Raw genomic sequence first — 27,754 nt, forward strand, 5'->3', positions numbered from 1 at the left:
TCTACACAATGTCTCCCAGTCATTCAACGGTTGTTAGAACGAAATATTTATTTTAGTTTATCCCTGCATTTGTACCAACTTAATGGTTCCTTAATACCGTTGTGTACTTTTTTCTTAAGTATTTAACTAAGTAGAATCATAGTACTACAAAACAACGTTTATAATATTTCTTTAGTATCAATATCATACACAACTACTTATTGTAAGTAATATATTATGAGTTTACAGATATCGTGTTTAACTTCAATATTATGTAAAATAGTGGTAGGTAATTCCCATTATAAACCTGGTTGTGATCCTTAAATATATAAATAACCAGCTACTCGCCCCGGCTTCGTCCGGGTGTACATGTATTATATATATATAATCATTCCTCTTGAATCACTCTATCTGTTAAAAAAACCGCTTCAAAATCCGTTGCGTAGTTTTAAAGATTTAAGCATACATAGGGACGGACAGACAACGACAGCGATATTGTTTTATACTATGTAATGATGATGATAACACACTGTAAATTTTATTTCCAATTCCAAACATGTATAGAGACATTAAAAGAGTATAAAACCTAGTTAAGATCCCTGTTTAGTTTAAGTGCCATTGTTAATCTAATTCTCACGAATTCTAGTCCACAACCACGGCATAAATCGTTATGTACTTGCGCACCTGCGTTGTTCAGTTAAATCGACTCTAAAGTTATTTCAAAATTGTGTATTTCGGGACGAGGAGATGCAGTAATTACAACAAAAGCTTCGGCTATTTCTGTTGAGGCCGTATATACCTACGCCAAATATTTACACCTGATGGCAGATGGCATTGGCTCTTTACGTAGGCAGGTCGTGTAGGGAACAATAGGTTCAATGGATGGCTATCGTCAAAGTGTCGATAGGTACGGTGCAGGTGCGCTGCCGCAACGCCTGCGCATTCCCTTTTATGGAGAGGTAATCAAAGGATTTATTTGGCATCCTAGAGATTATTAATATTATTTGTCGGGTATTAACACCAGTTATTTCATGGTACCTAATGTTTTTATAGATATCGGCTTTATTATTATAACCGCAGTGTTTAACTCTTAACTTTTAAGTTTACAATAACAAACACTGAACACAAAATTCTAAGTGTTTGTATTAAAGATTGTTCGATTAGCTATCAAATTAAAATACAAAGAATGGACTTATTTCTTTAAGAGATTAATAAGTCAGGTAAAAGTTAAGTCGACATTTAAAAAAAATCTAAGTGGTTGAAATCCGCTTATAAGATATTTTATATGGATCGCAGTTCATATAACTTATTAATTGAGTATTTTTGTAAAATGTCATTTTAAAGAAGTGATCAATTAAAAGCTGACGTTCATTACAAGCACAATTGTAATTTATCGCGTGTGGGTTATCAAGCAATCAGATGCGCCTGCGCAGGATCTTTGCTATAGATATAGATATACAAATACGGCATATGGTATTTAATGATAGAAGATTATATTCGGTATGTAAAATATCGTTAATATTGTTTTCATTACTTGATAAGTTTTTGCAGTTAAATTCGATATTTATTTGGTGATAATGAAACTCTACTAAGGATTATTTGGAGGGTAAAATCGATTAGTAAAATGCGTGTAGTTACAACGTCCATTTAAACCATATCTGTGATAAACTCGAAGCTCGATACTAGTGCTGGGACTATAATCGATTACTGATTGCGTGTTCTCGATTCATTATACGGTAGATTTGCTTTGATAGAATTAATGTGGTCACAGATATAATTTATACAGGATATTAATTTGAATAATAGTTGTAAAAGGAAATAGAAAAATGTTTAATCTGGCTTTAAATTGCTCACATTTTTGTATAACTATAATAATAAAGATTAATAATAAATAAGTTAATAATAAATTACATGTACCTAGGTGATCGAATATTGATTGTAATCTAATGAACTATTTTATCAGTAGAATGTGTGTTAAATTCAGAAGTAGAATACAGTTTATTTTTAAATATTAAAACACCTTATCGAATAGGTCTTTCATCTATCTATAATCGCGATACAGGAGATACCCATTAACTTAATGAAAAATACTTGAGCGCAAGCCAAAACACAGCAATAAATATCGATAACAATTTTCATATATTTGCACCGACATGGTAAAATGCCTGCGGCTGTAATGGCCGTTTTAAAAGTTTGCGGGACCTGCTCGAGACCTGTGGCCATAATATTTCAACTAGAGCAATTTCTAGTGTCAGCGTCCTAAAGTTAAATGGAGCCTAGTCACCTAGTTTAACTTTCTCATTTTTTTGTTCGCATTATTCAGAAATACTGCCAGTGCAGCGGTTAATCGAAACTGCAGCAGTCTGCAGTTTCGATTAACTTGTTTGAATTTTACGTTGCATTACGTCTGCATTACTCGGATATATTGTTTGATCTGATAACAAATAATATTGTTAGTTTTTAATACCATTACCTATGAGAAATTTTAGTTCCTCTTCAGATACACGTATTTTTATTTTCCTTTCAAGTTACAATAAGAAAGAAAGGTATATGAAACTAAGAAAGACTAATTGTTTTATTTTTATTAATTGTTCAATTTTTTCATCTATTTTCAGATTTGGTATTAAATACTGCCTTTCATTTAAACGTATACGTTTTGTACATCTGGAATTTCCTAATATCTGCATCGAATTCAAAATGCAATGCAGATACATCGCATGAGAGTTTGCTAATGTTGAAATATCGTAAATTGTTATAGAGACGTTTCAAAATATGTTGCAGTTCAGTTCGCGAGCTTAACTTATCGTTACAGTTTACGGGTGGTCTCTATTGCCGGGTTTATTTTGTTGTCTGTACACGTGTGAGCCGTCTTTAAATAGTACGAGCCCGAGTAAAATAGACGAACTTATGTTACGTATTGCGATACGTTGAAAGCTTCGTAGAACAGTTATGAAAATAATGATAAATTATATTTAAGGACCACGCGAATAGATGTATAGTTAGCTATAAATATAACTGACCAGTACACTTAAATACACCGTGTAACGAAAAAATGTTGAAAAAAGATTTAATTATTAATTTACTCCAAGCATTTTATAACTAAACAGAAGCTTAAAAGCAAATGACTATGTAATGAAAAGCCGCCTGTGAAATGTTCAATTACTAAAGCAAATGATTTTTTAATATTTGTGACAGTGTACTGCCTGCGTATCTCTTTGATGATGGTTATCATAATGTAAATAATAGTAGTCCCACAAATAAGATGAATATAACGACATTTATTTTTTAACACTGCACAAATCAATATGGATATCAGCACTAAATAATTTTTGGAAAATCAATATTTTCTTGCATATGAACATACACACATTCGTTCCTTGTTTTATATAATTTTGACCTTTAGTAGAGTTCTGTTCGTAGAAAAATGATTTAATATTTCTCAAAAAATTTAGCAACTATGTTCAGAGGTTTTGGAAATCTGATTTACTATTTTTATTTAAAATTACGCGTTCAGTGCTCTTTAATAAATTCAATATTATATCTTTTCGATCTGACTGTACTTTATATATTTCTAAATGAAATTCCAAATACTTTGTTAGTTATTTTTTAACTGACATTGTTTTACCACCGTATTAGTGCCACAATAATTCTATTAGCATTAAAGTCGCTTCCTTCTGAAAGTCTTAATTTATAACTTTATTAAGTGTTAAATCCATGTCCTTAAATAAATGTCAGAGACACTTTATCCACGGCACGTTGTTATTAACGTCGTGGGTGTTGCCCACTCTCGATAGATAACCTGCTGTACTCGATTTATTGAATTATCGACGCCAACACAATGCCCTTATTCTGAATATTACTTATATATTTATCGATATAAAATTAAACGTCACTTTTAACCTTTACCTTCTAGAAGGTATTATATACTGAAAAATAATAGATTCTCTTTGAATAATTATTTTCTGATTGATTTTTTAAATATAATACAAACATTATTTAGGTTTTCTGCGACTTATTGTGGTAAGCTGTTGAGTTGCTAAATTTCATACTAAATTAATAAATCCATTTATCCTTACTGTGGAGAAGGGTCAAAGAAGGTCAAACCCAAGTTTGAGTAACGGAGATTAGTGATCCAACTGCTAGCTATGATGCTATATGAGATCAACCTCCAAAAATTAGATATAATAATACTGATGAAAGATTCGCTAACTGACTTGACTCCTCAACTTTTTATTTTCTACGGCGTGAGACCATACATAGAGTAGATACATTATTCCATATTTATCTATTAAAAAAACTATGCTCATTATAGTGACATCTCTAATATAATGGGCGTAACATATAGCCTTCAAGAAAGTCAACGCATGATGGGCACGGTATATGGCGCACTTGGCAGTGTATTCCGTAACGTCAATGATGATCATAATCAGCTGACCGTCACGTTATACCGTCAAACCCAATATTGTAAAAAATGGAACAGAGCCGATTCTACAATATGTATAGTAGCAATGATCAACTACGTTTTCTAATAAGAAGGAGATATATAATATTAGTGATTATAATATTTATAGATGATAATGGTGTTATAGTGTCATTTAACGTAGTAAGTATATATCTCTGTTATATCATACAAGTTCACTTGTTTGTTTTTTTCAATTTTAGATGACGCAGTGTGTAAATTAAATTTTACATAATTATAACATCTGTTAAATAAAAAGAAAATATGTTAAATCAGGACAATTGTTATTGCCGAATAACCTTTTTAGTATTTTTTATCAACTTTATATGGCGCAATGTGTAAATTAATTTTACATAATTAAAACATCTGTTAAATAAAAAGGAACTTAAATTGTGCCATTTGACGTTCATATTGGCGAACTGCCGGACGGTAGGGATAATGAATAATATGACGTGCACAATAAAGACGAAAGGTTCTAAGTGTGTGAATAAATTATTCACCGCTGCATTCAGAGATGTCACACGGTTACTTAAGCAGTTCCTTAGTGTAGATTTTAAAAAGTCCTACTCTAAGAGGCTGAGTGTGAACTTTTATCAGCAACAATAACAGAGTTTGAAATTGCAATACGCAGAATTTACATTCCTTATGGCTTATAAATATTTATTTACATTTAAGATAAGGGCCTTGGATACATTATTGAGTATACTAAATGCCTAAGTGCTATTAAATAGCAGTTTATATTTGTTTAGATAGCAATAAAATATATACTCTTATGTACGTAAACAAGGAAGGTTGTTTAATTGTTTGGTTTAGTTGTATTGGAATAAGAAAATTCACATAATAGATGCGTATCAAATTCAGATGGGTATATCTCTGCTAATATGTCTTACAAATTCGAAGGTGTGGCTATTTGTCTGTCTGTATTTCTTAGGTCTTCACGAAAAAACAGTTAACTGCAATTTAAAGTTTACTATGAATATAAATTGTATTACGAGAATATATCTTTTGGTTTAATAAAGCAGACAAAATCCAATGTAACACTTAATACTTCATAAAAAATAACAGATAAATGTAGCTAAATTGCTACTGCTTATAAAATATTATTTCCTATATTTTTTTGTTGTTGGAAGTTACGTATACAATAGTTATCAAATTAATATTACACTCATTTAACAAAATGAGCATAATATTAATTTGATAATAAGAAAAATGAGTATAATTATACCCAGCAGTGGTACGTTAGTTTATACGAAATTTTATTGCTAAAATTATTAATAATTAAATTCTAAATCATTTATTACAATATTCATTAAGTAGTTACATATTTGTACATTTTGTTATGGTGTAACAAAATGTACAAATATGTAACTACTTAACGTATAATATGTAGTGAATATAGAAGTAAAAAAATGATGTTTTAAACTAATATATATCTTAATGATTTCAGAAGATGGTAGAGAATTGGTACCATAAGTGGATTTAAAGCATTTGATACAAATTTGGCAGTAATTCATTTGGATGTATCAAGATTCGTTCTTAGAAATGATTTGGGTACAAAATATGCAATGACACGCATCATAGGAGGTAAAATCAGCAAGTGATAAATAAAAATAAATGCGAGATTGTTTCTAAGAAATTGCGACGCGCTTACTACGTTTTCAGAATCCGAACTAATTTATCAATAGAAGTTGTCACCTTGATCTTGAAATAAAGTATAATAAAAATCGTGGCACGCATACGAAGAAATAAGATGACAGAATAAAAATATGATATAGCGATTATGTGAGGAGGATAAATTATAATATATTGAACGAGACAGCATGTCTGCGTGGTTAAGAAAGATAGCGTTTCACATATTGAATTCAAGAGTATTGAATAACTAATAATATACTTCTACATGTTATTACTGTTTTTAAAGTCTACACATTTCATATTAATTGAAATGAGAGGTGAGAACATAAACCGATTAATAAAGCCTACTTATATAGATAGAACTCTTGTTAGATATATATTTCTTTTTTCACGAATACATTTTGAAAACTACAAAAAAGATATACATTTGAATTACAGTATAAAGTATTAAGTGAAACATAAAAAATATTTTATATTATATTAAAAAGAAATATTACATACTTATTTAAATAGAAACAGTAAAAATAATACAACTACAATGTGTATAACTAGGCTCTTCTCATCGTAGTTTAAATATATTCATTATTACTATAAAACTTTGTTTTGCTGTACGTATACGATGTCTTTTATTAATAAACGCCTCGAAATATCATAGTTTCGATTCTAAGAACATCTAAATCCATTTCACAAACGGAATGTCTTCCGTGAAAGTGAAACTGAAGATATCGAGAAATTTGACTTTTGTTTACTACAGGCGTAAGGATTGAAATTGAAAGGGATATATTAGAACGGTATTGATGTATAGATCCGTAAATATGTACTGAGAATAGTATTTAGTGCTTACACTAGATTAAAGGAAAGCTTTCGAGATAGGAAACGGTTTTCAACGCAGAAATATTTGTGGACTATTCAATTTCGCCGTTCTGTATAGCTAGACAACTAAAATGGCTATTTGTGGTCTTTAGCGAAATATGTGAGTTAGAAGCGTAATACCAGACACTAGGCGCGATTTCAGATGAGCATTTATTACCATTTGCTATAAACAGCTATTTTAACTTCAACTTTAATATATAGGTAAACCCCATCGGTTTCATATATAAGAGGCATCTTCTATGTGACTTGGATTTGACCCTAATTTCATTGTTATCAGAGAATTATTGCATTAAAAGTCAGATTACTATTGAGGTTTTTTATTATATCTGTCTAATATATATTGTGAAACCTATTATATATTTTCTTTGATACGTGTGTCATCTACTTCATCTAAGAAACGCTGCTAGCACTTATACTAGTGCTGAAATATTTAGACGCCCAATTAGCTAGCTATAATAATTATGTCATAAAAGCCAGATCCAGTCTGCGTTAAGAGTAGAGTTAACGACGCTTCTGTTGTGTTTCGCGCGACATTTACGGGCCCATCCGAAAGGTCGAGTGGACGAAAATATTTCACTTTTCGGTTTATGGTGTGTGACGTTAGTAGGGACCTTCGGTATTTCATTCCACTCGCGTGTGACGCTGCCAGATTGCAAAGATAACTTTTTGTGGGAAAATAACTTTACGATCTCTGTTTAATAAAGAAAGAACGACAATCCCTATAAGGGAAAGACGGGATCAATGACAGCAGTGTAACTATGAAACCAGTAATTTTGTTATAATTATTATTAAACTTTCGCGTTAATATAGTATATGAATAAATTTATGGTAAATAAAGTATTTACCTCTTTCGTTGTTTCAACTAGGTTACACTAGCGTTACCACGTCTAGTGCAAGCTAGGAAATAAAAAAATAAAGTTAACAAAATCGTGTTAAAACCCGTTTAAATGAACGAGAAAAGTATTTCTCTATTTTCCTTACCGCCTTTTTGTATACACAATAATTTAAATGTACGAATGTAATTTGTTGTTTTAATAATAAAGTAGACACACAAAATTTATATAAAGTAATGTCTCAAGCTGTAGAGCAAAGGTTGAGTTAATTAATTCGCTATTAAAACCAAATCAGACCAGCTGCGGTCACGGTAAAGATCACCATAGCATTAGTCGTTGGCGTCACAATTCGACCGTAATGGTTCGGCGCGTGCGCAACTGGCCAGGTGTGCGCGCATACGGGCACAGGAAGAGTATTGTTGTCTTCAAGATAAGTTATCGATACATTTGGAATTCTTAATTTCTAAACGTTCTAATAATATCTAACAACTTTAAGGGTAATTTTCCTACAACATATTTAACTTATGTTAGGATTATATTCATTAGAGATTATATATATATATATATTTATTAGTATGTAAACTATTAAATTTTGCAAAAACCTTTTATCAAGTATTATGTGCATTGAAGTTATATATATAAATAAATAAACATTTTGAAAATTTTGAACAGATCTTAAGTAGTTATTGAACCCCATGCTAATTATAAGAGTAACGTCGTTATCATGTCTACTTTTATATATGTACATGATACAATTTGGAACTATTTTTTTTAATGCGAATACTATGAATTTTAGAATGTCGAATGTAAATTAATATGATAATGGAATTGGAAGGTGGTCACAGGAACTCTATAATAAAGTACGCGATCCATACTGCCGTTACTGTACTTTATTATAGTGACTGTTTTATTTATATAGATAATTTTAATAGACCATAACAGCGCAAACTTTGTAGTTCTATATTTGTATAATGATTGTTTTTTTCAGCTAATTAGTTATTAGCTGAAAAAAATAAACATTATTGCAAACAACCTTTATTATGATCACGGTATCATAAATTAAGCATACAATAAAAATAGGACAAACTACGCCAAATAGGTGCGCCTCAATAGCATTACCGTGAAGTGGTGCTTGTAAACAAATGATATCAAAACAAAAGCCTATACGACCTACCTGGAATCCAACAAAATTCCAAGCAAAATAATATTCCATTATCGCCAAACTGTGACCAAAATATTTGCACTCCAGTGTACACAAGTTGTGTACCATATAAGTATATACTCATGGAATCATTGATCGCACCGCCAAGGCTACACTAGCTTGCAAATAAATGGGACGGATCTTCCTCACGCGAAGGTCATAGGGTTCTGCTATCGGTACTTAAAAAGTATATATATTATGTTGCTTCAATGCGTAACTAAGTTTAATGGAAATATATATTTCTAAATATATATAACTCAAAGGTGACTGACACAGGGATCTATCAACGCACAGCCCAAACCACTGGACGGATCGGGCTGAATTTTGGCATGCAGGTAGATGTTATGACGTAGGCATCCGCTAAGAAAGGATTTTGATTAATTCTACCCCCAAAGGAATAAAATAGGGGGTGAAATTTTGTATGAAACTTTTCAATTTTAAACCGATCGGGCTGAGACTTTGCATGCATAATGTTACTATAACGTCCCCCTAAGAGGATAAAATAACGCGAGCGAAGCCGCGGGCAAAAGCTAGTTTTTATATAAAGGAATTAGGAACAATTTTAGTTTTATTTAATAGAAAACAGATTCGATTTGAAGTCGAGACACTTTCTAGTTTTTAACATAGGAAAATTATAGGAAGTGTCATCACACTTTATTCAGTATATATCTCTTCTACTGAACTTAATAAGCAGTCGGAAATCTTCTATGATAAAGTGTCGAAAATCAATCGTGATTGTTGAATTCAGTTGAAATATTTGTCCAATTTATTATTGACAAAATAAACTTACAACATTCAAAGAATCACTTCCCATTTAACATATTTAGAGACAGTTATTGTAATTTCCGCAAATATTTCAATAGTATTATAAGTCCTAAATAAATCCGTATGGTAAAGTAATTAAAAAAAAAATTGTTATGTTACGCGTTATTAATTGTAAGCACAAATTTTCATTTAAATATCGTGGTTATCTATAATTAAGATTGGGCTAAGTGTATTAACTATATTATAAAGTGCTATATATAATGTAATTAAATTATGTTGACGTAAGCCTTGTTACTGGCCTAATAAATAAAATAAAATATATTTTAACGGGTACTTATATTCAACTGCTACTGAACTGTTTTGTGAAAATCATATTCTAGTATTGAAGAATTGCGAAAAACATACAAGTTGTTAATGTGACTGACCTGATTAGGATGGTGTCGATACTGATACAGCTTAGCACCATGCAGAACCGCCCAAGCTTGCTTCCATGAGCGGTCACTCGCACGCTGGGTAAAAAAAATAAAGAAAATGATGAAGTAATAAATATAATAATCATACCCCTAGATAACTCACAAAACGCCATCTAGTCCCAAGCTAAGAAGAGCTTGTGTTATGGGAACTAGACAATTAATATAAAGACTTAGATATTTTTTTTATTAAATAAATACAAAAGATACATAGTACCCAGACTCGTAGTACACTCGTACTTATAAATACAAATATTTGAACCGTGAACTCGCGATCATCGGAATTAAAGCGGTTTACTATCTAGGCTGTAAAAGTATGATATTTCTATACTAAAATAATATTAAACAAGAAAACGTTTTGCAAAATTGTTATTGATTCAAGAAGAGTGAGTTTATAAGGTACAGAAACATACTAATATGTTGCTTCTTAAAAATGGCAACATGTAAGACACCTGATTCTCACAACATGATGCAAAATGAGAAGAAATTTCGTCCCACTGAAGTTGTAAGGCTGTAGCTATGACCTACGCCCAACAACAATAGACTAGTTCGAAAAAATGTCATAACGTAATTCTTACTTCTGCCCTGATCATGTTATATTAGAGGGATATTGCTTTAGAGTTTTAATTTAATTCTTACTTTGATATATTTATCTAGATATTTTAATATAATTAACTTATCTTTAATTAATTTCAGTGATTTCATGGTTAATTACCTTGCCATTGCTGACCACTGCCTTAATCTGCACATTACCCTGGACATCTCCTTCCGTGGGCTCCACAATTCCTTCGCTGATACCGTCTTTCTTCTCTGGCCTATATTAGCAAATAGATTATTTAAATATTTAATAATTTACATAACCATTTGTTACAAGAATTAGTCTGTTCTAAACTATGGTAGGTTACTTTTATAGGCACTAAGTTAGACGACATAGTGAATATTAGAATTATGAAGCAGTTTTGTTCAATTACATTACTCTAAATCTGATTTAAGAAGTGATTCATATTTTTTTAAATAATAAATTAAATTTAACTTATTGTCTTTTACAATAATAGTATCTTTATAAATTATTACCAACTGTTATTAATATCGAGATGGATGCTAGTGCTACTTAATTAATTAAATTAAAATCTTTAGTGAAATGCATTTCATTTAATAACAAAATTCACCCACCTATTGAAGTAACAATCATTATAACATTTGGTATATTAATTATTCTAAACGGCATCAGCAAACCACTAACAACAGCAAACAAGTAACATGCCGAACAACAAATATTTTACTAATATTGCATTTTAAATCAACTTTCATGCACACATAAGATTCATTATTCCATGCAGTCGATACTCTGACATATTAACACATAATTACTACTCTGATTTACTGATTAGAGTTGGAAGTATTTTGTGGTAAAATAAGCTACCAAATCACATGTTATTTGATGAATGATCCAAGTATCTTTATATGATCTTATTATTATTTTTGTGGCTAGTTCATCACTTACTCAGTGATTAATTATACGATAGATTAAGGCAAATGCAGTGCTAGACTTACAAAGAAATTGTTTTATAGAAAATTCAAAATTCATTCAATAATTGTGTTCCAACAAATTAATTTCTTGTTACTTTTGTAAGGTATAGCGCCATCTATTATGCAACTTCGTAAACTATCACACACACGTTATAAAGCGCCACCTATCGGCTGTATGCGACGTACCGCACGGGGAGGACCGCGTGCGGGTCGAATTTTCTCACCAACGCCGTAATGTCGTCGGCGAAGCGTGGGGGGCGCCACTTGCGGTGCATGCTGTTCATAATTCAATTTCAGTCACCCCATTAATAAAATTATCTCCAATACCGATTATACATGAATCTTATATACCAATTATACACATTCTATGTATATTGACGGTTAATGTATCCACAATTATTAAAAATGTAGAAAATAGGATAGGTAGGTACTAACTACACAGAAAAGAGATGGTATAGTAATAAACAATAACTACTTATCACAGTAAAGAGTTGGTATACTAACACAGATGTCTAGATACAAATGTTATTCATTTTTGATTAGAGTTAACTACAAGGGACTATTATTCTACTGCAGTAATAAATATAGTCATTAGAGTCTGTTATGAAAAGTGTTAAGAAAAATCTATATAAATAATATATAGAACAATCGGCTACTTTGGTGACTTAAGGAGAGCCGAAGACTTACTTTTCACAGACAAAAAAACAAAAGTATTTATATACTTTTAGACATTCAAAGAACATAGCAGACCTCAATGACTAGGTTGTAAGAAAGATAAAATAAATGTTAAGTACCTTCTAAGACCATGATGTTCACTGTCAGGTTCGACATCACTGTCCATATGCACACGATCGCCCCACGTTGCTTTGAGGTACGATACCCTACGCATTGCCCGTTCTTCCTCTGTTAAAAGAAATAATGAACATCAATGAGTTTATAATTTCATTTTCAGTGTTATATTTAAGCATTCATAGAAAATTAAACAATATGTCATTTTAGATTTAGATTTGAGTATATTAGTTTAATTGTTAGAAATGTACGCTGTTAGGTCTAACTGAATACAGCCCCCGAAAATTATGGTGTATAGTCTTGCTGAATTGGACATGATGGGGTAAGTGAAATTTCATCATCGAGTAGATAAACTATTTATGCAGGTGACATCACTATTGTCCACGGACGCATAATTTATTAGCTATCTATCCTCAACGAAGATTCCTTACGGTTAAAATCAACTTTTAGGCATATCATATTAAATAGCGAAAATATTTTATATACTAACCACCAAGTTGAGCATCTTTCTTTTGTCTTCTTGTGACCAAATCATCGGCAAAACCTGTAGCAAAATGTATCAATTAGTAATTTTATACGAATAATCGCTGTCCCACAACGTTAGATTAGTATTATTAACACCAAATGATAACGACGGTTAGTCCGCATATAAGCACACACATCGCATTCCGTTAATATTTAGTAGAAAAGATAGGTTAGGTCCACATCGCCGACTCCCATACGATGCTTCAAAGAAATGTCTAGAACGAGACATTGATTTGAAGCGCTCCGTCAGAACATTCATGAAAACAAGTCGAGTTAGTTATTAATGAAAATTTAGAGTATTTAAAAAAAGCAATTCAATTACGAATGTTTGAGGTTTAAATTGTAAGTAAGTAACTCGACTTGCTACCGACAAGCAACAGCCAGGGATGGAGCGAGAGCATTCCAAGAAGAAGACGAAGTGCGTCGCAGGCGGGACCTGAGTCGGCGGGCGTGCTCGGCGTCGGCGACGGCGACGTGGCGGCCGAGGCCGAGGCCGACGTGGAGGCCGACGGCGGCGCCAGGCTCAGCTGCGTCGGCCTCTGCGGCCCGTTCAGTCCGTTCATCGCGCCGGGCAGCGACACACGGTTCATCGCCTCCATTTGTTCTCTGTTCAGCCCCATTCGTTTCTTCGCGTGACTGCCATCTTGAGGCGCAAAATTGCTATTAGCGAGCGTTCGTTTACATCGATTCGCGTATTGGTTAGTGATGGCGACCGTAGCTGTTTGCGATTCGATTTTTAAAAACGCTGACCAATAACCATTGAAGCATTAAGCGTTCCTCGTATATAAACAGTGTCAAGATGTAAACTGAGTGAATAAAATTACATATAATGAAAATGTGCGTGTTGGTGTAGTGACAAGTAATAGCACAGCACAGCGTGACCTGCATGTTCTCACTCACTATTATCACTAATGAAATATGCTTTATAATTATTTCGTAGTCGTTAGTTGATCTAATAAGAAACGAATTTATCTGACTAACGCCAAATACAACTACGGCGTTATCTAGTTAGTTAATGAAAATGACCCCATTCAATAAATATCCGTCATGGCAATGCCGACATATTGAATTATAATCGTAGTATTTCCTATGACGGAGTTACAAATGAAGCCATGGCACGTGTACAGCTTGCAAACGTGAACATTACCTGTGGCATGATGTCTTCTAATGGGTAAGCCTTCACTACCGGTACTATTTGACCTTGTTCGCATTTGAACCTTTTCTGTTTCTGGAACAAATGTATTTATTCGAATAGAGAGAACGTTTACGTTACGTTCACGGGACAAATTGTAGGAACAAGGTCAAAATGATATTAACATTTGAACTACTGATGTGTTATAATAGAAATAAATATTTATCAAGGCCACTACTATTCTAACTTGCCGCACCTATAGTGCTATTAGAAACTAATATGTTCTGCAACCTATTGTAACATCATGAATGGAATTAAACTAATATATAAAGCTGAAAAGTTAATTTGTTTGAATGCTCTAATCTCTGGAACTATCAGTCGGATCAGAAACATCTTTTTTTTGCATTTAATATCCGAATTCTTAAGGATGATCTACATCACGCTATGATCCTTAGGAGCCGAGGTATAAGAAATAAAATGAAAATGAGCACTAAGTGAAAATTAAGTTGCAACGCCGATAATGTGATGCGCTGCAATGGCTGCCATGTCCATATACGTATGTATGAGACTGAAGCAATTGTGATAAGTGGATATTGAATATTTACCGGGCACATATCCTTCTGGTGGTGGGCAATGGAGGTGTTTGCTGCCGGTGATCATCAGCTGGTTGCCTGACAAACTGCCGCCAATCGGTATTTCATGCTCAAGTTCTGCAATATAATAATACAAAATCATATTTATCGTGTATTTGTACACAGAATTATTATAGAACCTAATTAATTGTCCTGATGAGAATAGTGAACAAATATCACACAACGGATAGAGGAAATTGTTAGTTGCATGCTATTTTCTATTATTCTTCATTGGTATTCCACTTGTGTATACCATTAGCGCAGGTATGTGCACTATTCCATTATCTTACTTTTAAAGAGACGTTCTTTTGAAGATTTTTCCACACCATAAAAATTAAATAGTTGGTCTTTAGTCTTCCCGCGGGCTTGGAGTGCCATTGACACTCGTCCTCTATTAAGCAGTAAGGTGCAGTCGCAGTTAACAGCATTAGAATAGTTTGAAACAGAGATTATGTAAAAAATCTTACTGATATTATAAACGCAAATGTTTGTGAGTATATATAGTAGGTGGATGTTTGTTACTCTTTCACGCAAAATCTACTGAACGGATGATGAAACTTCATAGTAATATAACTTATACATCAGAACAACATATAGGCTATAAATTTCATGCAGATGAAACCGCGGGCACAGCTAGTATACAATAGAAGCGGCATACATACCATGGTGCGGTTGTACATCGAGGGAGCGCGCATCGCGCCGTGTGGCGCGTCCCTCGAACTCGCGGCGCCGCAGCGCGACGCTGGGCTCGAGCCGCGTGGTGGAGAGCCTCGCGAGCTCGCTGCGTGCGGCCTCCGTCGCCGCGGCCGCCCCGCGCGCCGCCGCCAGCTGCCGCGTCCGCGCAGTCACCAGCTGCAGTTCGCCGCCACCGTACCGACTTGCCGGCTCTTGCTCGGTCGGTATTCTCCTGGAAGATAGTATAACAGCTCGCTTATTGACTAGTAACAATATAAATTATTATTATTATAAAAAGGAAAGATCTTTGGTTTGTAATGTTTAAACCAATAAAATAATAGAATTTATTATTTATTTTGATATAGAAACCTACATTTTCAGAGACTAACTGGGTTTGTAGTACATATTAAAAATAATTTGATATTCTTACTATAATTGTATTGCCCAACAAAAATAAAGTACAAAACAAATGCATTTGCATCCAGAACAGATTTTAATAATAATTGATTATTAGAAGCAAAAAGTCGACTTTTCAACGAATAGGTACGATATAAATATTGTGATTAACATCACATATAATATGAACAAATATTACTTCTAAATAAAATATCTAGTTTTACTAAAATCGTAAGTACAAATCCTAGTATATAAAACTCTACCTATTTTATATGAAGTACAAACAACAAAGTCAATACATTTCAAATTGTTAGACAATATTACCTGCCATCCTGATGACTTGCAGAAGCTGATTCATCTCTAAACTCCGCAGACGATCCATTGCTGACTGTCCCAAGGTTGGTACTCTGAACTGTCGGTGTAGACTCCTGTATTTTAGATAATGTCGATACAAATTGGCTTTTATCTTGTTTCGCTTTACTTCTATCTGCGTGCGCGCCATTCAATTCGCCGGAACCGCTATACGTCCCACTATCAACACTGGCAGAACAGTCGTCTTTCTTCTGTTCCTGTATTTGCTGCGAGGGTGGAGGGGACAACGCGAGGGGAGGAGAGGCAGCAGGCGGGGGCCATGCTGGCTTTTGTAACTTTTGTGGCCTCGCATAGAATTCCTTTTGTTTGATCGGCGGGGGAACGTCCGGGGTGACCCAACCAGTCGGCTGGCTCGGACGTCGGAGGAAGGCCTCTTTTTGTTCGAGGCTCTTTCGTATTCGGGAAAGGATAATCGAATCGTCTTGTTCGCGGCCGGTCAACGTTGAGTTCGACTCGAATGAGCCAAGACTGTCTTTGCTTTCTGCTACTGACGAGGGTGATGAGATATCAGATTCTCTCCTGAAAATAAGAAAGGGTTATACATTATATTTGGTTTTAATTTATACGTTGAAGGAGATCATTGAAAATATAATATCTTTAAAGCTTGTTATTTTTTGCCCTAATATTTTTTATATATACGAGAAAAATTAAGTTCGATACAAATGTCGCGAAAGACAACAACATAATAAATTCATTAAATTCCCGTACATAGGAATACTTATAAAAAAAGAAAATGACGGCAGATTAAAATGAAGATATAAATGACGTGTTCTATACACGTAAGACATAAGTGACGAAAACATTTTACTATAAAAATAGATGACTTCGGTTTCGATTTGTAAGATATAAGATAATTAAGATACATTATATTTTAATTAAGGTTTGTTAGAGTGCAATTTTTGGTAATCAGTTAAGTAGCATCAGTATCTATTATTCTCATAACGAATTTGCCAATGGAAAAATATAACCGATTTGATAGGATCAGATATTTCTGTTGTCTGTTCTTGTTCTTCTGTTATGAAAAACAAACTTTAATTTTCAGGTACGTACCTGTCATGCATGAAATAATGAGGTGCGCCAGTCAGCCGTGGAGCATCAAATCGGGACGCCGCGTGAGGAGCGACGCTTGCATACTCGGGGTCTTCCCTATGCCTCGCCGCCTGCGGAGCTGGCAGCGCAGGCCTAGTCCTCCGGTACGCGTCGAACAAACGCGACTCTAGCTCTGTTATCGGTGTCGGCATTTCTATAGGTCGCTGGTTCGATTCTGGATTGTAAGCGGCTTCGCTAAAATACTGTAAGACAATACATAAGTTATGTAGTAAGTGTTGTATTAATTAAGTTTTATAGGGCATAGAATATACGATAATCGTATATTCATCATACATTCACAAAGCAGCTTTATACAGGGATTTCTTACAACCTACATATTTCTTATACACATGGAGAGTATGGACATTCGACGGGAAAAATCTGGATTCTAATGCTACAGGTCAAAGAATGGATTTAGAAGTTTTCGTGCAAAATTTTTTAAAAAATAAGAAAGGGAAGACAATGATTAGAAGTATATTCAAAGTAAAAAGAGATTTTAACTACATAGCGCCATGGTTGGACAATTTACCTTGGAGGCTTTTAGCCTCCAAGCAAAATCGTCCGACTACTATGTTTATGCGATAAATGTATACGTAGAGTAATAAATTTTAAGTACCACTCATCGAATGATCTATAGTACAATATGACACACGTTTATAGCGTGTATGTATGTAAACTAAAATGGCAATTTATGTACGGTTGCCGGTGAAACAGAAGTGGTCAAAGATCCCATAAAATCGAATATCAACGTCGTATTTACAGACGTAAATTGTGAGTCACCGAGTCGCGGATGACGCGAGATCACGCAAGATATATTTTATGACCTGTGCGATAATTATTTAATAGTTTCGGCTTGTAACTTACGCTTTATTACACTAGTCGTCTATTTTCTTTTCCTTGATTTAAATTTGTACAGGTCGATAGTTTTTTATATTTCACTTTTATCTGCGGTATTAAGCACTGTTTACAATTTACAATAATGACTGTAGTTATAGATCAAATTACTTAATCCTTTCGACTACACAGATCGTAGCAGTATTCGTGTTATGGCCATAACGCTAAAAATGTTAATGCAAAAACTTAAAAGTGGGCGTCAATTTCTTTAAAACTACATAAATCCATAAACGAGTTTTTATTACTTTTAATCCATTCAAACTATATTCCAACTTGGTAATAGTATAATGTTCTTACATAAATGTTTGGATTATGTATGTATACATAAAACTAAAATATCTTGTTATCATTTTGTTTCATCTATCAATAATACTAATAAGACATGTCAAGTTATGCTTTGTGAAATTCGGACAGTATAGAAATGCCAACAAACAAGAACAAACCGGTAAATTATGGAGGAAATATTGTTTAAACCTAATTGTAAACATTCTATAAACGACCTTGAGTCAACTTGTGACAAGAACGTTTGTTACAATATCGGGAGCACCCATTTATATGTAAAGGTTGGCGAAACGTAGCCTTATGATTAAAAATCGTACTAACCCGTTGCAACAAGTCGTGATCCCTCGGCACCACAGTCAACCTGAGCGTGTGGGGTTCTTTCTGCACGATCTGCACCACCCGCTGGTAGGAAGCCCTGGAGTGGCCGCACGCGACCGGCACCCCGTTGACCGCGAGGATGCGATCCCCAGCGCGGAGACCCGCAGCAGCCGCCGGCCCGCCCGGCCGCACTACCTTCACGAAGATCGTGTCCATCGGCGAGACGACCGCGCCCACGGCCAGGGGGCGCGCATCGTCGTAGAGATCCTGTCCATCGAATACACCATGACAATTTAATACTGAATAAAAGTCATAGAATATAAATAAATAGATAATACTGAACAATTAACAAAGCGCCATCCCACGGTCCCACGGTACGCAGAGATTATGTTAGGTGTACTAGACAGATGATATTAATACTTATACATATATTTTTTGTAAATACATACATAGAAAACATACAGACCGATACAAACAATCATACTCATGAATACAAATGTTTGCACCGTGCGAGGAATCGAATTCTTGTCAAGCGGTATGCTATACCACTAGACTACCGGCGGTCAAAGAAGTTATAGAAGTTATTAGTGATTAAATATTATATTTTATTATATCTTTATTGCATTAAGTTTGTTTTTAAAATTGGAACGGCAAGCAGGCTTATGAAAAATAACAACCATCATAAAATATATTGTGAAGCCCATATTATTTCGGATCCCTAGTAATTTGACTGCGATATTAAAACAAAGCTCAGCTTTCAAAACAAGCTGCTGGAGAAGTTAGTGAGATATTAATACAAAGTTTAGTTACTGCTCTTCATATTAAGGTTTTCTAGAATAGATGGGTAATTAGCGATAATCTGCCTATTGTCACCTTGCCATGTTATAACTACTACACGAAAATATTCAATTTGTGTTGTGGAATTTAAAATAAATTCCATTCATTCATAATTTAAGAGCTGTGCTCTTGTCGGTGGAGTTCGTTCTTGTTGCTAATTACCAAATCTTACGTGCGACTGTGATGAAATTAAGAAAAAGTTGTATTTAGTGGTAATATCCACTGAATATCTCCATCAATTGTAGTAGTATGCTGTAATAATGTAAGAACTCACATTCAAGTCCTCCGGCGGGTAGACGACCAGGTGCCTCAGGGAGAAGCCGAAATTGTGGCGTGCGTCAACCTTATGTATGACAATGGTGCGCGGTGCAGCGCCCAGGGACTGAGGAGGCGCGGGCGCACAACTCGCCGGCGGCAGCGCAAGCGGGGGACCACGGACTACTTCCTGCTAAAAAAAAATATTTATTCTATTATTGCATTTATAAAATTGTACAATTTGGCAAGCTTAATGCCATATGTCATTCTATAGGCATTCTATCCCAAAAACTAATAGCAGTGACAGTGAATGAGTTACATATAAATCCAGAATGGTTTGCAGGAGTTGAAAGAAGGGAATGGGGCGAACGAAGATTAAGAGTATGGAGTCACTAATGAATTCGTACTTACTCTTCAAATAATTATAGGGGCCAAGAAGTGTCATTGAGGACACTAAAAAGAGTACATGGGATGCATAAATTTCTGCCGTTACGATTATTCAACTATTTTATTTGAGAGCGAGAAAATAATTTTATGAGTACTGTATGATTAATTATGTAATAGATTTATTCAAATAAACTTAAAATCAATATTTTTTTAATAGTCACACTTATTTTTATTTAATCTACCACTCTTTAGGAAAGCTGTCTAACCTCAAGAAGAATGAGCAAGAAACTTGCTTGTTGCTCTTTTAAATCAATCTCAATATATCTCCACTCACAATTCTAAACCACCGTCTATTTTTATGTATTAAAATCTGTTTTTAGATATTGCTATTTTAACACCCACGGAAACTATAAAAAAATCGAATAATAGTTTCTTATCACTGTGTAAACATAATTGTTTAAATTATCCGTCATTACTACTTACTGCCTGCGGTTTCGTACGCTTGGTGTCATTAGGTTGAAATTTTATAACATTATATTTTAGCGGATGTATACCCTACAAAATACGCATAATGTGATCCAGTTTTTCATTTTATAGCTAAAGTAAGTATTATCTATTTTAAACTATATTATTTACTCTCGTAAAGGACTGTATATATGCATGCAGTTCTCAATCTTACAATGTATTTCTAAACAGCTAAGGAAACATTAATGACATTAATAAATTAGTTATTTAACCAGGAGAAAACCATGTTGTAAAGATAAGCTGAACCCGGATAAACCAGACTGGGTTTATTGCTATTTAATAAGATGTATATTGATACGAATGGCTTAAGCTTAAAGTTCAACAGTAGTAGTTAATATCGTTTATATTATTAACGTGTAAGTACATCAGTGTTTATGTCCATTCAATTTATGTACCAGAAAGCTAGTCATAATATTAAATTGCATTATCTATAATACTATACTAGTATTATAAAGAGGAAATATTATATTTTTCTTTTTATATTGGTAATAAATAAACACAAAACGTACCTAAAACTAAAAAAGGTAAAAATAAAATTGTTTTACGTAATATCAGCCAGTAATTTGGGACGTATTTTGTTTTAAAAATAAATAAGATTTCCGTACATTAACAGTTTCTGTGAAAACTTGGGACAAAACATTGTTAAACAAACAGGTAGCTAAATGAATACTTTTAATTTTTTCGAGGTATGCAACCTTAGAAATCGTGGACTAGTAGAGCACGTACTTTCTCTGAAGACTTTAAAAGGCTGAAACATTCAAAGTCACGTATAATGCACCATTAAAATGTATGGGATAGCGATCGACACGCGAATAGAGCTATTAAATGATAAAGTGGTAATGTTATTTTCTGTGTAAGGAGCTGCTACATTAGAAATTGCATTGGTTAGCTTACGGGGATAGTAGAGCGCGTGTCGGACGGTGTGCACGCACTTTCCAACAAGAAAAAAATGAACTAAACAGTATCGCACTTTTTAGTCTCTTAGTGGAAAGTGTGATTTAAATTTAAACTTTAAATGACAGTTATTGTGGTACATTTTTTTATGTAGTACATTTATATAAGTACCATAGTTAATAAGTACCACATCGACTTACCGATTATTTCGAATAAAAGGATTTTTTTTATTAACTGACTTAACACAATCCTTATCTTCATCTTTCGAGGGTTGCGACTTCGGGTTCGAAGGTTCTGTTTGTACTAATCAGGTTTTTGTATATTATGTATATATACAATGTATATTTAAGTATCTTATGTGCATAATACAAACTCTGAACTGTTCACAGACTATGAATTTATATAGATTTTTGGTACCAATACAATTAAGAGATCTTAACATTCTTTTTTCACGTAAATCAACTAGCTCGTGAATACTACAAATACTGGAGATAACTAGTAGGTACAAATTTAACAAACATATCGTACTGCTTAATCATTACATAGTTTAAAACAAAGTCGCTGTCTGTCCGTACCTATGTATAATTAAATTTTTAAAATTACGCAATGGATTTTGAAGCGGTTTATGTTATAGATAGAGTGACACCCGTGCGAAGCCGAGGTGGGTAGCTAGTCTATAATAAGAAAATGTTATAAATAATTTGATTACTTTCACATACTATTTATAAGACTGACATATGCGGCTGATTTATTCGTACAACAGGAAGCCATACCTCGAAGTGCATCATGAGGCATCGGGTTACAGAGATTAACCCGTGGCGACGTCAGCTGCCACAAGTTTTGTCCACGTTCCCTTCCGGCTTCATATTTTGTTATTTTATTTAATTTAATACAATGTAATCTATTTTGAAATATTTCTAACATTGTAGGCGGATTACTTCTATTTGCCAATTACGGGAAACGACTTCTATAAAGGCCATTTAAGTTATACAAGATATAGATTTTATTTTGATGATATAAATATAGGTAGAAATAATGCCGCTATAAATTATCCTTTGCAATGCAACCATAGGGTTACAGGTTTGATATTCACATAATATATACATACACACAATATTTGCATATGTATGTTTGTTTGACTGGCTATTTATATGTGAGAAGACAGGTTACGCGTGCTTTCTATTACGAAATATAGTTTTATGTCACGAAATATCAGTAGTGTAGTAGATAACAACAGAATAAGTTATGTTTAGTTTTCAATCAGATGGCGCTGTGTAACACAGGGTTAACCTAAGCGTGAAAGAAACATTTAAACGTACATATTTACAAACTTTCACTTTTTTAATATTAGTAATATATATAACCATTAATTGTAAGTGGTATTAAATTGTAGAGTTATTTCAATATAACTGACATTATTTATCATTACTGAAGTCGTAATTTGACGCAAAAAAATCATAATATAGTGGGCCGTAACAATTTTATAGCCGCAAGTTACGACGGCCCGGAGTAATGAAACGTAAACAGTAGCATAACGACATTATGTAAACGAGGAGTGACCAGAACTGTCTAATGTTATAATTAGCCGAGTAAATAACGACTTAAGAGATTACTCAAGTTTATAATAATAAAGATACTGTCACGACTGTTATCACATATGAGGTAACCAGAACCATTGTAAACTCTCGCTGTTTTGGTGACTCTTGATATGCCTACATTTTCCTGAGTACATTTGATTCCACGTGGCAGGGAGCGAGTCTACCGTAGTTTTTCGATTAATTTTTGATATCGGTGTTTCCTTTACTGCAGAGTCAGTTTATAATCAGGTATCTAATAAATAGAAATTGTCACCCAGATTTATTGGTGGAGAACTCACACAGCGATATCTAGTCTCAAACTAGGAAGAGCTTATATTATGAGTAGGTACTAAACAACTGTACTACATATATATACTATATTATTGTAGTACTATTTATATAATTAATATTTTTATTTTTTTTACATAATATACACAGTAAACACGACAAAAATCATACGTGCATGAATACAAAAATTTGTTACTTGCCAAATTCAAACCCCCACCATCGGAAGGAAGGCTGTATATTAAATTACTAAACAACCGGAGCCAATTATTTCGTTATATCATATTTACCTAAAATCATGTCACGTGTTCTTCCGAAAACAAAAGCAACGTGAAAGTTTAAAAATAAATGTAAATTAAAAGGTAAAATATTTCCTCTTATACCGTAGGTATCCATCAAGAATGTAACAGGTAATAATTGAATAAAGAAAGTAAAAAAAAAAACAATATTACAAAATAAAACTAAAACTTCTTAAAAGGTATCTATTATCGTAATAAAAAAACATGTTAAATCGTGGCGTGGAGATGCTTTTAGAACAAAACTGGGTACTAAGTGGCTATAAAAGGTATCATTAAGACTAAGCTACAGGATGCGGCACAGGTATTATGCTAGCAATATAAGACTCAATCAGTTGAGACGCGAGACCACTCATTAAAAGAGTATACCCGAGACGTAGGACGATACAAGTACTCGTAATTACTCGTAATTATCGTATACACTGCACTTTTCCCATGCAGAGCAGGACGAGGTTTGAACTATATCGCTTTACATTGGACTTCATCTTCGACAGCCTCAGTGGTTTAACGGTTTAGGACACCGCCTTACTCGCGATGGTCGCGAGCTCGGTTACTCGCTCGGTAAAAACAATTATACTCATGAGTATGACTATTTGTATGTTGAAAAAAATGTATCTATATGAGTTGTCTAGTATCCATACCACAGATTGCTTATCGCTAGATGACGCTGTGTTAATTAAAAAAAAAGGACGATACATTACGAAAAATGTGTCATATTTTGTCATTGTATCATTCGAGATTATAATATATATATTATAATAATAATACAATACGTCGCCACTCATTTTCTTGGCCAGAATGTCGTAAGAGGTTTTATGAGAAAGCATAAATGCCGATACAATTCAGGGGGCAAAATAATTAAAAAGCTATACTAGACCGCTTAGCCAGTCTACTACTACTACCATAGTAGTAGGACTAGTAGGTTAAATCTCTTAGGATTAGAGGCTGGTGCACAGCAGTAGGACAAAAATGATCCTCACGATGATCCTACATTCAATATAAGTATATACTTTTGATGTCGACCGTACAGTCCAATTTTGCAGGTCTATTTATATAACAGTACATTTATTCGCATTAAGCTCGGATCGCATTAGGGGACATTTGTCTCTAAATATGGCATCATAATGTTTCTTACAGTCCAAAGATATATCTCATGATAAAAATTTTATCTTGTTTGTATGAACTGTTTATTTGTAAACAATAAAAATGATACATTTTTATATGACATATTTATTTAATGAAAATCTTATTATTAACTCGAAACTTTGTTACTATTTCCCGCAACAACTGAACGAATTTTGATGAAACTTTACAGAAATGTAGCTTATAAATCAGAATAACACATAAACTAAAATGTCATGCGGGTGAAACCGCGGGTACAGCTAGTAAGAAATAAATTGAAGTTATATCAGTAGCGTATATCACGTGAAGAATACTCGGGCTGTCGATTTTACCAAAGGTTTCAATAGTCATAGAAAGCGTAGCGATTAATATCTCGTCAACTAGTAAATCCTTCTTGAGATTGGCAGCCAGATTAAGATCACATAGTTTTTAAATTATAAGCAATATGGGTGCCGATTTAATGGGAGTCGCAAGCACATGAAATAGGAAGATGATGAAGCTTCTATTGGTGATGATCAGTTCTCTGGACCAATTGTTTGTGATCTCACAAAGAAAAGAAAGCTGAATTAAAAACCAGCACCTTCAAATAAATTTCAGGGACATGTCTATCTCCAGACATGTTCGGCTATGTGTATTTGCGTTTAGATTGGACAACTTGTTTGACGTCAACACTCGCTCGGGGTGTTTACCTTTCACCCTTATGCCTCAATGGGGATGATTGTCTGGATGTTAATTTGCACCCTTTATAATAAAAGTTTCGAAATCAAACGATGCTTGAAAATTGGTATTAATTAAACGGAGTCGTTAGTCTCTTGCTATGATGTCAGTTACATTTAGACTAGTTGTGTCAGATGGTTTCGCCGCCATGAATTAGTATTAACTATATCCTTTGCGTTAGTTTAATATATTATTTATTACTGTATTAATTTTTTTACGTATATTTTTTTTAGGAAGACAGTAAAAGTCATCTGCATAGGTCAAACATCAGTCTCGCCTATTTCAGTCACCTAGAAGCTTGTTTTCTAAGCTAAGTTTGTTTTAAAGTTTAGTTGGTTGCAAAATGCAGATTTGACTGCATTTTACAGCCAAATGCAATAATGAACGAAATGTAATATCTATAAGTGCGTGTGTATAGTTGAAAAAAATACTTATATTACTAATTGTCAATGTGCGAGTTTATAAGTACGCTTATTACTCACATTTACAATTGTCAAACTAAGAAGATTGCCAATTGTACACAATTAATTGTAATAAAAAAGATGATTAATTGAAAACCCCGCAACGAATTTGAATAAAAGATTGATAAAAAAGACGGTAGTAGAAAAACACACACAGTGATACCTATCACAGTAAATCGTTGGGCATATATATTCTATATATACTTGTAGGTTATAACCCGGTAAATCGAGTCTATTACCTACTAATTTGTAATCCGTACTTTGTTTACGATTCCCAAATTAACCTGCAAAATTTTCCTTTGAATCTGTACAATGATTGCCTCAGGCATTAATACATTCTATTTCTGACAAGACCCTTGTTATAGCATTTATAATGAAAAAGGGTATTTATAATATAAATTTCGTATTATATAATACACACTTAATTTTACTTTTGTTAAACAAAATAACATAGTAAGTTACACAAAAGACTAAATGAGTTAAATTCTATTTCATCCTTACTTAATATTATAAATGCGAAAGTATGTCTACCTGTCTATCTTTACACTATAACAGTTTTTTTGTAGTTTTTAACAGCTAAATGAATTTTAAAGAAAATTGGTATGAAGATAGATGATATTATGAGGAAGGAGTTAGGTTAACATTAATCTAAAAAAAACAAATTGGATGGGGTGAAATAGTGAGTGAATGTTTATGCATACGAAGTGGCAATAAATGTTCAATAAATATGGGCGGACATACGATACAGTATGAAAGCCTTCCAACCAGTACTCACGCTAGAAACTATTGCATAAAAATTACGTTTTGTACTCCAGTCGTTTTTGCGTTTTATTATATGAAATAGATTACGACAAGCAATCTGCTTAATATATGTGGTAACTAGATCTATATTATTTATCAAATTATAACATGTGCGGTTGCCATGACGTCAATACTAAAAATAAAAAAAAATTATTAATTGTTAAAACAATTAATAATTAAAACGGGTAACTATATTGAATAACTACACGTACGTAACGTACAAATTGCAAGTTATAGACATAGTCTCCATTTTATAAATCATATTCACAGTTGACTAACATAAAAGTAATGAATGGATAAGATCCATTTCTATAATTTGTAAATGTATGCAATATGTAATTAAAAAAGTACGGATCTAAAAGATATATTTACAATTCAATATCCATATCTATATAAATTTTATTTTAATCATTGCATTGATCGAGAATGGTTTGTAAATTAATTTTGTTTATTTAATGGGACCGTTTTTAATACAGGCAAGAAGAAGTCACAGTTCGGAGCAAGAAGTCTGAATGTTATTGTAGTATTACAGTAGAGCTCAAAAAAATATATACCTAGCGATTACGATATAAGTAATTTATTGACTATAGCTTGTCTGCCAATTTTAAACCTTTTTCTCTTTTCAATTTATCAGCACGGTTTCCGAAAATATTTGTGGAACATACACTTATAATGAATGAGTTTTATAATGCAACGTCAAAACATAAAATATAACTTTTTATATAGTTTTTCACTATATAAAAAAATATAA

The 27,754-nt window shown here is 33.3% G+C and overlaps 1 protein-coding gene across 4 annotated transcripts in view; it reads right to left on the reverse strand.

Annotated features, from left to right (window-relative positions):
* The window catches only part of LOC131845111 (rho GTPase-activating protein 23), a 282,188-nt gene that overhangs the window by 73,886 nt on the left and 180,548 nt on the right, over positions 1–27,754 (reverse strand). For 2 of the 4 annotated variants that reach the window (XM_059194147.1, XM_059194149.1), the window contains exons 2-14: positions 19,958–20,128; positions 18,850–19,113; positions 17,314–17,555; positions 16,216–16,782; positions 15,483–15,727; positions 14,794–14,898; positions 14,204–14,284; positions 13,493–13,699; positions 13,022–13,075; positions 12,537–12,645; positions 11,929–12,018; positions 10,928–11,027; positions 10,168–10,251 (exon numbers count right to left, since the gene is read on the reverse strand). In XM_059194147.1, coding sequence (XP_059050130.1) covers positions 10,168–10,251; positions 10,928–11,027; positions 11,929–12,018; positions 12,537–12,645; positions 13,022–13,075; positions 13,493–13,699; positions 14,204–14,284; positions 14,794–14,898; positions 15,483–15,727; positions 16,216–16,782; positions 17,314–17,555; positions 18,850–19,113; positions 19,958–20,128 — 2,319 coding nt within the window. Of the gene's footprint in view, positions 1–10,167; positions 10,252–10,927; positions 11,028–11,928; positions 12,019–12,536; positions 12,646–13,021; positions 13,076–13,492; positions 13,700–14,203; positions 14,285–14,793; positions 14,899–15,482; positions 15,728–16,215; positions 16,783–17,313; positions 17,556–18,849; positions 19,114–19,957; positions 20,132–27,754 lie in introns of all 4 variants that reach the window. The other 2 variants (XM_059194146.1, XM_059194148.1) reach the window with 1 other exon arrangement.

This window comes from Achroia grisella, unplaced genomic scaffold, assembly GCF_030625045.1.
Source record: "Achroia grisella isolate CSIRO2021 unplaced genomic scaffold, CSIRO_AGI_Agris_v1 utg452, whole genome shotgun sequence".
Classification (NCBI taxonomy): Eukaryota; Metazoa; Arthropoda; class Insecta; order Lepidoptera; family Pyralidae; genus Achroia; species Achroia grisella.